The following is a 16,351-nucleotide window of genomic DNA, read 5'->3' as shown; positions in this document are numbered from 1 at the left end:
TTGCTCCGCTCTTGGTAGGACGCCCCTTCCTTGTGTCCTACAATATCAAAACTTGTATCCCCCAACTTCTATCCATCATCGTTAGCGCTGCATGACTCGTTTCTAAAGAAAAATGAGAGTGCAAAGATGTACGCTTTGCGATTTCCTTCCATTTGTGAAGTTAGATTGCACTAAGAGAGAGAGAGTGTGTGTCTTGACCCTAAGTGCATGTGTTACAGGTTGAGTACACGGCAGATATTTTTGAATTGATTAAAGTGATGCTGTTTTAATGTCATTAATGATGATAGACGAAGATCTTGTTGAGGGCTGGATGTCGGGCAAAGAGGAAGAGATCAACTAGGACTCGACAAACAACTTAGTCAATAGAAAAATTTTTTGAGAAATTTCTTTATTATCGTAAAGAGCTAGATTTAATTCTCCAACTCCTCAACAGTCTGAACACTGAAGCTTGCACCAAGTTTTCTCTATCTGTTTTGATTGCGTGAAGAAAGATCAAAAGCCATGGACCCCAAGTGTTTGAGAAGGTCAGAAAAAGTCGGGTCTTCTGCATTTGCTGCTTCTTTCCTAGTCGAGCGTAAAATATTTGTAATTTTCGGGCGGTCTACATGTTTAAAAGCGTCAGATCCTAAAGACAAGAATCTCTTGTGGCAAGAGCTCCCACCAAAGTCCAAGGTCCATCTAACTAAAAATCTAACATAAGGCATACGATTTGTTTAAAAGTTCATATATATATATATATATACACACACACATTTAAGATACTAATTCCAAGTAGGGATGGAGAATCTGAAGGATCCTCAGATCAGATTATATATAGGGTAACCAAAGTAGTCTTTATGTTGGTTCCAAAAGAACAAGGCAGGCATGTTTGACGTGTAAAATACATATTGGAATTGTTCAATGCACATATAACTACTTCTCTTCTTTCTAATTATGCAAAAGTAATGTGTCCAAGGCCTGCACTGATGATACAGCTCCCAACTAATGTTCAAAAGAGTCAATTTTTTAGCGTTGTGTTGGAAAACTATCTACATGTTTGGCCCAAACACGTAGCCCTAATAATGCAAGAATTGAACCGAGAATAAGTTTAATGTGCCTCAACTTACGTAGAAAAGCATTTAAAATCATAGTTTCATTACTTATGATAATGAAAAAACATATGTTAGTAAACCGAGCTTGCTGCTGGATAATTAGATAAGGAGCTTTTAGTAGTTGCATTTAGATGTTTATTATAGTTATTATTATTTATTATTTCCATTCATGAAAAGAAACCCAACAAACAGCAGATCCCTTTCCAGCATACTTCAACCACAATGATTTACGGGGATGGCTTCGAATGAGTGAGAGGAAATCTCACCGTTTCGAGTGAAGGCTGATGTCTCTCCCCCTTTCTCCCCATTCCTTTTCAGGGTTTAAGGCTTCCAAGTGATGTCTTTATTATGTTTCAACTTATATGTCAGCAATTCTTTTTTACAGTTACGCTGTAGGGGTTTGAATCGGAGAGTGGCCGTCGGTCATCGCTTCCCTGGGACGACTTAGAAGGGGTTACCTTGTGACCTTCTCTTCGTGAAATTGCCAGCGCTGGCCGGCCATGGAGTCAAGAGTCAATGCTGATTGTCCTGGTGATTCAACGCCTGCGTCTGCCTTTCGTTTGAATTGGGAAGAGATTTAGAAGGTGATGCGTTTGCACCATTATCCATAGACGACCGATAAATTTCAGTCAATGTTATTCTAAACCAACTCTACAGCTTCCAAGTTTGTTGCCATACATAAATTCCCAACGGATTTCATGACAGTAGGACGACTGAAGAAAATATTGAGTGGGGTAGACCCCGAGTTTTGCCCTTTCGTCTGTTCTTCCAGTCAATCATGTCTAAAATAGCTCAGCCAGCCAGAGTGTTGCTTCTTCTTTTAAATGTATTTTAAAACCTACAGCTCGAACAGATTATGTTGTCAAAGATAAGGTCCCCTCGGGAAGGGAAGGTGACCCTTCGGCCTTGGCGAAAGGTGCCGGTGGCCCTACGCAGACCCTCAAATTTTGCAATTCAAAAAAAAAAATGTCCAAGCCTGTCAACATTCTAGGCCGGGTCGTAGCATATATAAATCCTTTCATGATTTTGAACACTATCTTTGAAAGGTTGAAGATGTAATTATATACATATATATATTGAAATCCTCTCATGATTGTGAGTTCCATCAGGGATTTTGACCTTTGGACCTCGCGAAGGGTCGCCGTGACCATACCCAGACCATCAAATTTTCAATTCATAGAACATTAGGGGCTCCGTCAAAATGAGGTAGAATTTTAGGGTCTTCATAAATGACGTTAAGAATAAAAAAATGTCCAACCACAAACCATGTCAACATTCCAGGCCGGGTCGTAGGGTGGAGCATATATATATATATAATATATATATATATATATATATAATATATATATATATATATATATATATATATAGAGAGAGAGAGAGAGAGAGAGGACATTATCTTTTATGTAGTGATTATTGTTGTCTTAACAAAATTAATTAATTTATTATAAAACCTCTTATATATTTCCCACAAAATCTCTCCAACATGTAATTTCTTTCTGTCTCTCTCGTAAACACAAGGGCGAGCAAACGTGCATTTAATAGAAAAACATTTTACAAATGCTTCACTTCATCACTAAGGCAAGTCATGCTTTCATGGAAGAAATTTGAACGAGAAAAAACCATCATTGTTGAAGAACTAATAAAATACATCAGTAAGTCAACTGCTGGTAATGGAAAAACAGTGATTTAGACATCAACCACTGTGAATCTCAAATTAAACAATGCTAAAGTTGTTGGTTCTCGTCATTTGGTCACAGATTGCCAGATCTCCACTTGGTTATGTTGGATGCCTAAGATCTAATCACGATTATCAAATATGAACCATATGTTATTTTGAAACTTCACAGCAGTCGTAATTTCGTTTCATATGGTGAGCAATTGGACCGTGTGGTCCACCTATTTTCTTTCACAGCAATATACTTTCTATACATACAAAATTCTTTTTCCAAGAGAAGAACCTCAGATATGGCGAGATCTTTATATGCAAAGGAGGCATACCAAATTCAGAATTTCATAGCATCACACCAAATAACAGCTGCGATGCCGTCGAAGGTGGAACCAACGACAAATTCGAAAAAGTGAACACTCGAGAAAGCATAAGATGCAATTCTTATCGAGCCTTAATTGCAAGGTTTTACTACTTAAGATCCTTTTTCTATTAATGAGGGCCACAGGAACGTCGGACGAAGCATCGGTTGTAATATCATAATATAAAAAAAAAATATGGTCCTTGCAAATAAGAACAATTATATTCCTGAGGTTGTGGAGAGGCGACTCTGTCGTCTCATTCCTTATGACATACTCTAAAATGAATAAAACATCTGAAAGAATCCAAAGAACGTGGACGATTTTCTATGCATTCCGATTTTAATCTAGCATCACTGTAAAATTCTTCAAACTGGAGACGAATTTGTTCCCTCCGAAGGGTCTTGAGAAGCATTTTGGGCAGAATCTGCAAATGCAATGGCCTTCCCAGACGGGTTCTGAATGCCGTCAATCATCTTCTTGGTCTCCTTATCAATTTTCTCCAGCAACAAATCATCATACCTCAAGAAGGTAGGCTGGTTAGTTGAGGAAAGAAGCCTTGCCCACATTCGGCCGGTCACGCAAACCTTGTTTTGTGTGTCAGTTATACGCTGCAATAGGGGACCAGTGGCGACGAAGTAAGCATGCTATACATAATTTTCAATCAGATTTTCTCCATTGCTTATTTTTAAAAATTAAACTGCCAAGTGTTGAACTTGCCAGAGAACCACTTTGAGCACCTTTCTGGATATTTTTATGGTAAGTTGAAAAATTTCGTGCAACAACATTACTTGAATCAAGAAGCCACATATAAAAGCTACCTTGTCTATTCTGACCTTAAAAAATCAGCCACTTGGAAAAAAAAAAAAAGTTAACTACAAGTAATTGCAAAACATTAGCATTTGCAAACACAAAAATGAGCAAAAAGAACAGAAACTTACAGCTATAGGAATATAAGCATGTCTGCTATTTACAGGTCCAACAGTGAAGCCAGAATAGCCAGCCATGGCACCATGAACCGCACCCTGTGCAAGAAGTGTGCAGTAGACGTTGTCTGATGCATTGCTTGGGATGGCGCGTATCATGTATGTTGGGTCTTGCAAGATTAACAAAAAGAATGATGACTAAACTATGGACATCGATCTTCAGCTATTATGCAAGCATGTAAAAGAAGAAAAAAAATATTTTACTAAAAGAAACTAAATTTTTCATTTTCTACACCAGTAAGGTATTTGAATTTGAAGGTCATCAACTTAGACCTAGACAAGATGGGTAATGCATCCAGATTTTGCCTGGACCAGGCTCTACTAGTTGCAGAAAGCTCCAGCAGCATATATAAATTGTGGGTCAAGGACTAGGATAATATCTCATTTTCCCGACTTGAGCCCGTATGCATGTGTCATGATGCACCCACCCCATGTCTAACTGGGTTGCAGTGCACTTGCAAGCATGCCCATGTTTATATTCCCAATCATGTTTTTTATTATGTAAACCACTTGTTCCAGAGATTTACTCCATTTGTGTTAGAAGCATCACTTAAGAGATCTACATTTCAAAATTCTCTCGTAATCATGATTTTTTCTTTTTGGGTCTTAGATGTATTTAATCAAATTGTGCAGCCTCCACATCGGTGACAATGACATGTACTTTTAAACTTGCAGTCCTTTCACATATTAAGATTGCCAGGTCTCATAGTGCCTAAATTTACAAGATGCAAGTATCATGAGTCATCACATCATGGATTTTGACTTCACTTCCGGATTAAGCTTTTAACGTACACACAAAGCACAAGTCAAAGTCTCACAATCTTAATTCTAGGAGCAGGACTGCTTTCTGCTGGAAGGCACACGGTCCCTATATTCTTTTATCTTTCTTGCCACTAAGGACAGGATTTCCACATTTAAATGAAATGCTTAAATTTCAGCAACTGCATGGTGACTGGGCTATAAAATTGTCAAAATTAGCCAAGTCAAAAGTGAAATATGTCAATTTTTTGACAGCTGCAGGTAGCAAAAGCAAAGTAAATTCCAGTACTCTGCACGCACTGAAGAAAAGATACATACCTATATACTTGAGATTTATTGTCATCTTGCAGTCCTTGGTAAAATAATCCTACAAAACAATACCACCCAACCTTAACAAATGATGCAAACACATGCTGTGAGAATTGAGCATAATTGAAAGGGATGAACAGAAAATAAAAGCAAAAAGAAATTTTGTAACTCTCCAACAGTACTTTGATCCTTTGAGTGAGCCATAGGCCAACATCAAGGAGTAGCCGGTTTCCAGAAGCATCTTTTTCGCCACCTGAATCCAAGCTTTCGGCTAAATGTTCCTGTCCAGCACCTTCTGCAACTACAATGACCATATGTCCATTCTCCTTAAAGCGTTGCTCAATAAATTCAAAGAGTCCACCTTCACCCTCCAAATAAAATGGTGACTCCGGGATCAGGCAGCAGTCCTGTCTCACTAAGCAAGCTTAATATCAAGAAAATAAATCTTAAGGGACATAAAAATTAAAAAAAGATGCCTATCCATGGAACTTACAAGAGAAACAAAACATAAAATTAAGAGAATCTCCTCGAATAGAAAAGAAAGCTTTTCATATACAATGTCAAATAGCTTATCTCAGCAAATTTTGAGACCACCAATATTACAAAAATATATAGCATTTGATTTTTGTCCATTGAAGAAACCACAGAAGTAAGAACCATCCAGTACCATTTGCTACAGTGATCTATTCGTGGAAGTATAACATGGGAATACGGAAGAGTGATTTTTACCAAACCTAACAATCAGGGTGGAGTCAGGATTTTTTTCAGGGGTGGAGTCAGGATTTTTTTCAGGGGTGGGCTAAACAATCCAACCTCGGATCGGGGTAGGGCCAAACTGAATCCGAATCTAAAAAATATATTACACAACTAAAATTTTTAATTTTTTCAATGTTTTTTTTTTTCAAATAGTTGGGGTGGGGCCATGGCCTAGGTGGCCCACCCCCTCCCTCTGCCCCTGCCTGCTAACAATCCCATAAAATGGCACGACAGTTGGTGATAGTTGTCAAAATCGGAAGTTAGACTCAGGTGAGTCAAACCACAAAAAAGACCAACTGGGACTAGTCAGTTGGCATTGGTCCAAGTCAGTTACCAGGAAAAAAAAAAAGCTAATGAAGAGGTACCTAAACACAATGCCTTAAGGGGAACAAGTAATAAAAAAATAAAATATTGTTATGAATCATGTCAAGCACATAGTTTATTGGCTGAGCTCAGGAAGCTTGAGCACAGGAAGACAGAAACTACCACGATTAAAGCCAATCCCTAGTAGCCGAAAATCACGGAGGCTGTGCTGTGAAAGATGTGCCAAAATCCACCATGAAATTCAACGAAATCTGAGACATTCACATCCCTAATTTTGAGAGGATATTTGGCTGATCAAGCTAAAGGATGGGTAATCAAATCACAATTGTTTTCGCATTCTCCATTGTTGTTCTACTCACAACAAAAGCTGTCAAACTGGTGCATAAACATTTGTTAAACGTTAAGCAAAAGAACATGTCGAATCACCATTGCTGATGTCAAAATGATTGAAAACCAAAATAGATCACGAGTTATATATTTGAAAATCCTATGCATGAAAAGATAGATAGGTTAAAGGGGTTTAAGATCTTACAACATCTCGGCTTGCCAAAGTAGCAATCATGGCAATAAATCCTGCAGGAAGGAGACAGTATGGAGTTAAAAGACACCTAATTAGAAAATCTTCCATTTGCTACCTGTATTTAGTATTTTCAGTATGGAATTGTGATTAACATATCCAAGACAACAGGATTAACTAAGTACTGCCGTCTTTATTTGATACTGTTGAAAATGAGTTGACATGCACAGGAAAATTTCAGTGAAGTAGGGAAACAAGTGAGAATTTTACTACAGACCACTGTAACGGCCCATAAGCTTCACAACACCAACACCATTCTCAGCACTTTCAGCCTCCACATGAGCTGCATTGATGGCCCTTTGAGCTTCTTCAACAGCAGTATCAAAACCAAAAGACTTGTCTATGACCTGAAGGCAAGCACGAAATAGATCTTAAAGTTCTTGGTTGATCATCCAATCTAAAATGGGAAAGTTTAACTGAAGTATGCTAACTTAAAATTAGAAGAAACCAGTAACGTTCATCAGTGGAGCTCCATAGCGGTGCCTTTAACGAATTGTCGGTGAGTTAAAAAGAAAATATATATACAGCTAAGGACAATATACTTCAAGACCACACTCCAATGCTTCATATAGTGGTGGAAATTATGTCTACATTGAGAAAACCCCTTGTCAACAACAAGGACATGATTGTATGGGAACCTACTGCAATATCATTGTCAATTGTCTTGGGGATGCCTGCAACAGCCACCTTCAGTTTACGTCTTTCAATTTCCTGCCCATGATACTACGGGATTAGATCCACAAATGACAGGAATGTACAGCACTTGCAACATAAACATGAATTAGATGCACTGTTCTTAAGGAAAAATATCACCTCACAAATAACGGCAGCTCCTTTCTGAGTCCCATCCCCCCCAATTATGTATACCTGGAAAAATTGAAGAGAGAAATATTAATCCAGGCCAGAGGAACATAAACACTGGTAAGTGGTAGTATTTATAGCTACATAAGCTAACCTGATTGATCCCCCGGTCCTGGATGCTGTCAACTATCTTAGAGGTATCATGACCACCACGTGAACTGCCTAGGATGGTCCCACCACGTTTATGAATATCATCGACAACCTTTGGTGTCAAAGGAATTGTGTTCCTAGAATAAAAGCCTCTGTACCCACCCTGTACAAACCCTACTCAAACTTACAAAACAGCAACCAGAAATTTATAAATATATGAGCAGCATACTTCACCAAAAGAGAAACAAGAAACCATTGGTCTCAGATGCGTTTAACCCATTTTTGCACAGAAAAGCTACATTGAGACCTCTCCAATTAAAGGTCCTTATAATAATGGACTTGCTTTAAAAGAAGTACAATTTAACTGGAAGTTGCATCAATTTATGAAATCATAACTTCCCATATGTTTGCATAGTTTTTCCCTCAAACCAAATCCGGGTTGTACTTAAAGAGAATATTTCTTCAAATTAGTAACAAGATAATCATTATTGAATTTGAAAAGATGCAATCATCTTTGACTAATATGTAGATGCATGAGAAGTGCTGCATATTTTCTGCATGCACTAGCAAATCCAATAGGCATCATTGGTCATTTATAAGTGGATTTTCTCTTTGGGAAGCCTAAATGTTAGATTTTTCTTTAATTTACAATCTAAGAAGTCAAAATAATGTTGGATTTTCTTTTTTAATAATCGTTTCAGAAATCTCTCTAGCATATTCAGCACAAACTAGAAGTACAGATCAGAAGGTGTTTATGGAGGATGCATGAGAAGTGCTGCATATTTTCTGCATGCACTAGCAAATCCAATAGGCATCATTGGTCATTTATAAGTGGATTTTCTCTTTGGGAAGCCTAAATGTTAGATTTTTCTTTAATTTACAATCTAAGAAGTCAAAATAATGTTGGATTTTCTTTTTTAATAATCGTTTCAGAAATCTCTCTAGCATATTCAGCACAAACTAGAAGTACAGATCAGAAGGTGTTTATGGAGGAGTCATCAGTGGAAATTACTCAAAAGGGAAATTTAAGTGGCATGGTGATTAAAGGAACTTCCAGGGATGAAACAAGAAAGAAACATTACACAGAGACTATATTATCCAGCCTCTGATTTAGTAGGAACGTATGAGATCACTTTACTTCCTAGAGAGTTATGATAGCATGAGGTAGCTAAATCCCACAAAATCAGCCTATTATAATAAAATATTGCAGCCAACGCAATAGCTGGCCAAGAAATCAGAAGTCTACATGTTGTTTGTTTGTCCAATCAACTGTATGAAGCAAGACCACAAGAGATCAGCCAAGTGACCCTAGACTCTCCAGATAGTTACCCTACTAGAAAGCCAAAACTTTCCGTACTGGAAAAACAAAATGTGCAAATTTACTGCAGAGGACAAACTTAAATAGTCCAACCAGCCTCACCTCTATTCCGAGGATGTTATTAACTCCATACATGTAGTTCAGGCCACACACAATTTCACGAACGACAGTATTGATTCCTGGACATAGCCCACCACATGTCACAATGCAAGCACATACTTCATCTGGCTCAAAGTAAACCTGACCAGCATCAAACAGAAGTGAATAAAAGGACTTGTTGAAGACCACCCATGGAGGGAAATGTACATTACCTTTTCACGAGGCCCAGAACGGCGAAAGTGTACACCCTTGGGATCATTCTTCTGAACAACAATCTAAGAGAAAATAGGGAGAAAAGAATCATTTGAAGTGCATGTTCAAGCATAAAGACTGAAGAATTACAAATGAAAATTAATGCCAATGAAACACAGACCTTTGTGGCTACCACATCATCTACACTGACAAAGGTTTCCCTGGAGTAGATAAGTTCTATCTCTTAGCACAGGAAGAAAAACACAATGTTCTCCATGTTCAACAATCAAAGAAATATTACGAAGTAAGGTTTATGATAGTCTTACTTAACAACAGCATAAGCATGACTCTTTTTCAAGGGGTTTGCATAGGACTGCAGTAAGAGAGATTAATAAAAGGTTCAAATTTCAGAAGAGCAGAATGAATGAATAAGATCAGTATGAAAAAAATATTTTGGACTAGGAGAATTACATGTCTACGATTATCAATCAACCATGATCATTGTACTTTAAACAAATAAGGTAAAAAAAGACAGAATGAAATGGATCGGTCACATTTTTTTCATGTCCACGGCATCTTTCTGTCAAAGGTATATGCACACAAGCAAAACATAGCATGGAAAACTGGCATCTGATCAACAATTCCCAAATCTATTCAGAACAAAAGGTGTGCAGGAAAAACTTACACTGCAAATGTCTAAGGGAAACTTTACTTTCACAGAAACATGTTACAAGCTCCTTGACTGCAGAGGGGCAGCTGGACTCTTCTACAGAACAAGACAGAATTTTCACACCTTTAAAAATGAAGCAACAGAGACATGCAACCAAGTAAAACTGTGTGCAATCAGCGGCAGAGCCACATTTCATCCAAGATGGACTGTTCCTCCTTAGTTGAGCTAGTGTCCCTCTCGACTTGGCTCATTCAAATAAATTGTGAAATAGCTAAAAGAAGACCTCAATTTTTTCTAAAAAATATAGCATATTAAAGCCAAACAAAAATCTTAAGGACGTTGTTTGCTATTGATAATCTCTTATATACAAGAAGGTTATTTTACTATGTCGTTTATAAATCTATTGGAAGTTTCATAAATAACACCCTTTACATGTGAACGGTATCATTATGAAACAAGACCACTCAAAATGAAATTGAAATGGTTAATTTTTAATACAGTTTAGAACAATTTATGATGCAACACAGGATTTCATAATAAGAATTTTTAAATTTTTGCAATAAAATTAATCAACGTCATTTGCAAAAACAAAAACATAGCTTCTCCTGCTAATATGCCTTTTCTGTTATATATTTCAATAGTTGTATGCTATAAGATGTCTAGTTAAAATATATATGATAAAGCAACTAAAAATGCAGAAATAATAAGCTTAAACAGTAATTTTTAATTTTAATTATAATTTGAACTTTGCTATTTTTTCTTTTCGTTTTTCTTATGTCTTACTAGTCCAGCGCCCCCCTTTAATTTAAAATTTTGGCTCCGGATGCTTAATGCAGTCATTCTTCACATACGTTCGACATACATCTCCGTCATGAATCTGCATATATATGCAAAGGCACTAAAATATGAATGAATCACAACTCGATGTCAACCACGAATCCCTACACTCCAGAATCACAACTCGATGTCAACCACGATCCCTACACTCTAGTCCTTGAAAGAATCATCCAGCAGTTGCCTCCATCAAGTAAGCATGCACCTAAATTCCTTGGATGCCGCTTCAGAAACAAACTTCATCGTAAACAATAATATTTATTATTGCTTCTGTTGTTGTTCAGTTAAAGATCAGATGGAGATTAAAAAGATCGAAGAGAAAATATGCCTCTAGAATTAAACCAAAAGAAAACGACCAAAGACTGGTCCATTAACCATCCAAGATTATAAGATTCGTTAAATCCCCAAAGCATGCAAAAACCATTAACTGGCGATCCAAACTCTAGATCGAGAACCAAAAATAAAATAAGAAAAGCGCCACTACCTGCAACTCGGGCAGATAATCCGTTAAGTGAGGAATGTCCTCGATAATGAAACCTCCATTTCCCTGCTCAACCTTCTGCACACGCGCAACGACGTCGCCTTTTCTCCTTCTGATCGTCCTCCCCGCCGAGAATCCTCCTCCCGGAGCAACCCTAAATCTTGAGCTCAAGGAGCAAAATCTTGCAGGCTTCTTGCTGTGTGAGTGTGACGGCGGGAAGATAGAGCAAGGCAGAGGCTCGCGGCTGAGAGAGGGCGGAGAGATCGTCCCCATGAGAACGAGAGATAGAGACAGAAAAGAGTCGACGAATTCAGAGATCGGACCCCTGTGATTTTGGGGGGAAACTCGGTGGCCTTTTATAGGGGAGCAGCGCTACCTGTGCGCGTAACGGCTCGTGGCGGTGCGATTGGTTCGCCGGCTGCCGTCCATCAAGCCTTTTAACCGTTCGTGAAACTATTCGGACCGTTCGATCTTAACTGTCCCGATTTGACGGTTTTCATGTGGACCTTTTCGATCGTTTTGGTCAGGTGGAAGCTCCAAGCGAGTCGATTTTGGATCTTATAGTCATCGATCTGAAAGCCAAATCCGAATGGAACCAGTGGATCCTAGTTAATAATTTCATCCAGAGAAAGAAAAACCGAATCTAGATCCATATACTGCCGGTTGGGGATGGCAACCAAATCGGACCCGCGGCTCCAATCCAACTTTAATGTGTTCCAGACTGGACCCACTAAATGTAAATCCATACCCAGATCCCGGATGGAACTTATATGAATCAGACTACAAAATGTACAATTTAACATGGACGGACCTGTATAAAACTGGTGATCAGTCTTGACCTGAAAATTTGTGGTCAAACGCATAATTGGTTGCAATTATCAGATTCTTGCATTAGTTTGGATCAATCCGTTGGATTCAGATTCAATGGATGACTCGTAACACCTTCTCGTCCTTGGCTATATATGTTAGGGCTCGGTGAAAGCCTACTGGGGGCGTCTCGTCTCCATAGACAGGAGCAGAGTCAGGGACCGTCGCCCTATCTCAAATTTTTTTAAAAAAAAATTATATGTAAATTTTAAAAAAAATTACTTGTTTTATATAAAAATTTTGAAAATTGATATTTCATAACAAAATTTAAAAAATATGTAAAAAAAATAAATTGTATTTTTTTTTAAAAAAAAAAGATGCACAATAGATTGAAGAGCAGACACTAAGCAAATAACTGAAGAGTACTGACATCTGAAAAAGCAAATGTTTGGAGACAAGCAAAGCAAATGTTTGGAGACAACCGACATGTGAACAAAATAATTTTGGAGGGACGTCAATACAAGGGTGTTTTAGTCATTTTACATGTCCAAAGGGAACATATAACATTCTTAGGGTCCTGAGTTTCCGGACCACAAAGCCGGGACTCGTAAGGCAGGAATCAAGTGGCGTTACGTTCACAGGGAAGCAGAAATGCCTTAACCCGAGAAACAATGAATCAATACAAAGGTCAAACTCATGGTATCCTGCCGCCACCTGCACAATCAGAAAGAAGTGTATCTCATTGATATCTTATATCTAGCAGGAGCTTACTGGAGGAAGTGATTTTGATGAGCAACAGTTTGGTGAAGGTTTGGATTTTTTCTGTCTTGTGGGTGACACCCAGATCGTTTTCACATTCCTTGCTTCAACTTTTAGGCTTCCTTCTTAACACTGGATGCTTGTCATTGATTCTGGTGTCATTTCTGAGCACGCATATAGCAGATACAACGCGGCCCTGTTTGTTTTGAAGGCATAGAAATAGCTTCAATTGCTGTAACTTTTTTAGTTTCTTTATTGCAGATTGCTTGGCAGGAATGGGGCTGGTTCTCGGCTCTCTGAGCGGAGGTAATGCGGTGATGCTTCGCCTTATCATGGATTTGGGTCTTGTTTGCTCTGTGCTTCTGCATGATCTTACCGTTACAGTACTTTGATTTTTCTTAAACAATAATGGTTGGTTTACTGTCAATAGTTAGATGGTACAGAACATTTCTCGTCACCCAACAAAAATGCGTTGCTAATGTTGATGTGGGGATCGTTCATCGTCTAAAATGAAGCTGATTCCTTACCTACTTAACGATGTTATTTGAGAGATTTACTTGATTCAGTTGTCTTCGGGGAGGCGCTTGGTAACAGGAACACTGCGTTCTCCCAAAGAACGCAACAATGTTCCTGCTACCAAGCGCCCCCTTATGTGGTCTATATTTTGTCTCATGATAAGAGTGCATCCCTAGAACCCCATCAATTGTGCTAATTCAAATTAACATCCGCCTTTGCCAATTGACAGCAACTCTGTTCCTTAATAAGAAGACCGTGGAGTCTTACTTAGGTCAATCGGGTTCCTTTTCTAAAGACACACTCATTGACTGGGTTTACGAACAAATCGTCAAGGATTCTGCAAAGGAAAGGATGGATCTTAAGACAGTTCGACTAACGATTCTCAACGTACTGAAGTATTAAATCTGTCATTGCAAAGCTTTCTATTCTTGATCTTTTTCTGGTTCTAGTTCTTGTGAAATGCTTGACACTATCTTGTTTGTTGCTTTACTGAGAGCAGCGTAGTCAATTGTTGCATGCCAGGAATGCAGTATGATCCGCCACTTCGGAAGACAGTAAAGGTTGGCACCTTCTATCTGTTAAATGCTGTAATCTCCGCATATTATAGGAAAGAGTTGGTACCAGAGTTTCTGTATTTGAGAGCCAGCCAGCAGTGTGGCCGATGATAGTCTATAATGTTTTTGTTTTATCTTTTCTCCTCCAGAACTTCTACGATGGGTGGAAACATTTGAAAGAAGAGGAGAAGAAGGAAAAACTGAAGGAATTCATTGTGAGTCTTCTGGAAAAGCCCAACAAATCTAGCCAGTACACTGAGGTTACCGGCGTCGTTGCTCCGCCATTGGCCATGATAATGAAGCGGGTGGGCGAGCAATCGCCGCAATTGAAGCCGATGCTAGACTACATTCCCGATGTAGCATTTGTTCCACTTTTTACGATAGGCGCCCTCATTACAGTAAAGTTGGTAGAGAAGAACGCGCTCAAGCAGATATTGCAGGCATTTTCACCAACTAACTACGGAGGAGCATCTTCAGAGACATGAATTTCTCATGCTGCTTAATTTGTCCAATGAAAAAGTTCTCAAACCATCTTCAAATAAATATCCCATGTCTGCATTTTGATTCTGTGTAGCTATGAACATCTATTTTCTTCAAATACATGTCCCATTTCTGCATTTTGGTGCTGTGTGGCTATGAACATCGGATTCTTCGGATGTCCATTTTAATTGACATTAGAAAAAAAGTAAAAGACTGAAATCGGCAGGATGCCAAACATTGTCGGATGATTAAAAACTAAAAATATGCTGTTAAAACTTAACGGCAATAGCATGAGTCATTACTGAAAGCATCATAAACCGTTCGTTAATTGTCCGTCGTGAATGTGCCCGTTGTGACTATTTCGAGTTTTTAGTTTTTGGCCATCCGGTAGATTTGAAACCTCTGAGGCCATCAAATTTTTATATTTATATGTTTATACGATTTTACATTTTTTTTTTGTTTCTTATGCTCTTCAATGGAACAACTACTTTTTCAGAGCTTCTCCAAGATGAAAAGAATTTGACATGGAGCCAGTGTTAGCGGCGAGGGGGATTCTCTCTCCCGCCTCTGCTTGGCAGCATCTGCCTGAAGTCCTGCTCAGCTCAATCAAGTACCCTTTATATAGATAAATTAGTTGGTTGGGTCTACGATCAAATCGTCAAGGATACTAAACAGAACCAGGTGAATCTTGAGATAGTTCATCTACACATCCTCCGCATACTGAAGTAAGAAATCTTCCATTACCAACTGTTCCATTCTTCATCTTTTTCTAAGCTTGACGCTATCTTGTTTGCTGCTCCACTGACAGCAGTACAGTGCCAATTCTTTTGTGCTAGAAATGCAATTGATCCACCATCTCAGGAGGAAGCACAGGTCGGCCTCCTTTATCTGACATATACGTCTAGAGTTACGGCAGATTACTAAGTGTGTCTGCAAGAGCCAGTGCTCATAATAATCGTGATTCCAACGATTTATAACAACTTACGAATATCTGTTCGAGTTTAGCTTTTCTCGTCCAGACTTTCTCCAGTGAGTGGAACCAAAAGATGAACAAAGTGGAGAAGAAAGCACTGAAGGAGTTCATTCCTGATGCATTATTTGTACCAGCCATGACGATAGCTGCTTTGATTATGGTAAAGATGGTTCAGAAGAGTGTGCTCAAACAGTTCGAGGAAAGTTTTGTGTTGAGCTCATGAAGGAAATTTTTTGTTGGGCTGGGTAAAGATCAAAAGGTTACAGACGTTACGGGCAAATCTGATACAAGCACGAATCACACTCAACAGAATCACTACTCACAGAATAAGTCATTTTCAGGTGCAGAAGAGAAGACATAGCTAAAGTCATGGCATATTTTGAATTTCATACTCTCAGAAATAATGTTATACTGTTGCTATGCTAACTTGTTTTTGAATGTTAGAAAGGGTTTTTGAGAGTTATTACGTGTTCCTCTAAGGTAAATCAGGAGGAGTATATACAAGGTGAAGCCCCTTCAATGATAAAGTATCGAGTTCTTTGGGTTATCGTCTGTTCTTCGACTTTGGGTTCCTACTGCTATGTATTTTTGTTTCTGTAAATATAATGTCTTTCCAATGTTTGTCCAAATGAGGATTTTCCTATGAACTATGGAATCTATAAACGCCACATATTTCAGGTTTTTTTAAACTTTTTTTCGTTTCCTATTTTTCATATTTTGTTTTACAATCACGTCGACGAACTCCTTTATGAAGCTAACACGAACTCAACTCGCCAAAGCTCGACTCGAGTTTGCATGTCATAGGAACTCGACTCAACTCAATTATGTACATTATATAACATATATACTATAGTTGATAATATTCTTTCTTACCATAGTAGAACGAA

At 38.4% G+C, this 16,351-nt stretch overlaps 2 protein-coding genes across 3 annotated transcripts; one reads left to right on the top strand and one right to left on the bottom strand.

Moving 5' to 3' along the window:
* Positions 1-3,305: 3,305 nt before the first annotated feature.
* On the bottom strand, positions 3,306-11,745 carry LOC116265760 (ATP-dependent 6-phosphofructokinase 6-like). Its single transcript, XM_031646635.2, has 14 exons — positions 11,379-11,745; positions 9,717-9,763; positions 9,572-9,611; positions 9,411-9,473; positions 9,202-9,339; positions 7,786-7,944; positions 7,644-7,697; positions 7,473-7,541; positions 7,048-7,177; positions 6,786-6,826; positions 5,356-5,580; positions 5,183-5,231; positions 4,061-4,215; positions 3,306-3,730 (listed from the first exon to the last, which is right to left on the bottom strand). Exons 1-14 carry the CDS (start codon positions 11,646-11,648, stop codon positions 3,488-3,490), a joined length of 1,683 nt encoding a protein of 560 aa, XP_031502495.1. The 5' UTR covers positions 11,649-11,745; the 3' UTR covers positions 3,306-3,487.
* A 1,049-nt stretch (positions 11,746-12,794) lies between these two features.
* LOC116265761 (uncharacterized) lies at positions 12,795-14,636 on the top strand. Of its 2 annotated transcripts, XM_031646637.2 has the most exons (5): positions 12,795-12,991; positions 13,203-13,247; positions 13,687-13,852; positions 13,957-14,017; positions 14,161-14,636. In XM_031646637.2, exons 2-5 carry the CDS (start codon positions 13,217-13,219, stop codon positions 14,494-14,496), a joined length of 594 nt encoding a protein of 197 aa, XP_031502497.1. In that variant the 5' UTR covers positions 12,795-12,991; positions 13,203-13,216; the 3' UTR covers positions 14,497-14,636. The 2 variants fall into 2 exon arrangements, with proteins under 2 accessions (XP_031502497.1, XP_049936830.1); XM_050080873.1 differs by lacking the exon at positions 12,795-12,991 and having other exon boundaries at positions 13,106-13,247.
* The last annotated feature ends 1,715 nt before the right edge of the window (positions 14,637-16,351 follow it).

The sequence above is a fragment of the Nymphaea colorata genome, chromosome 12, assembly GCF_008831285.2.
Source record: "Nymphaea colorata isolate Beijing-Zhang1983 chromosome 12, ASM883128v2, whole genome shotgun sequence".
Classification (NCBI taxonomy): Eukaryota; Viridiplantae; Streptophyta; class Magnoliopsida; order Nymphaeales; family Nymphaeaceae; genus Nymphaea; species Nymphaea colorata.
This window is presented reverse-complemented; position numbering and strand designations above follow the sequence as displayed.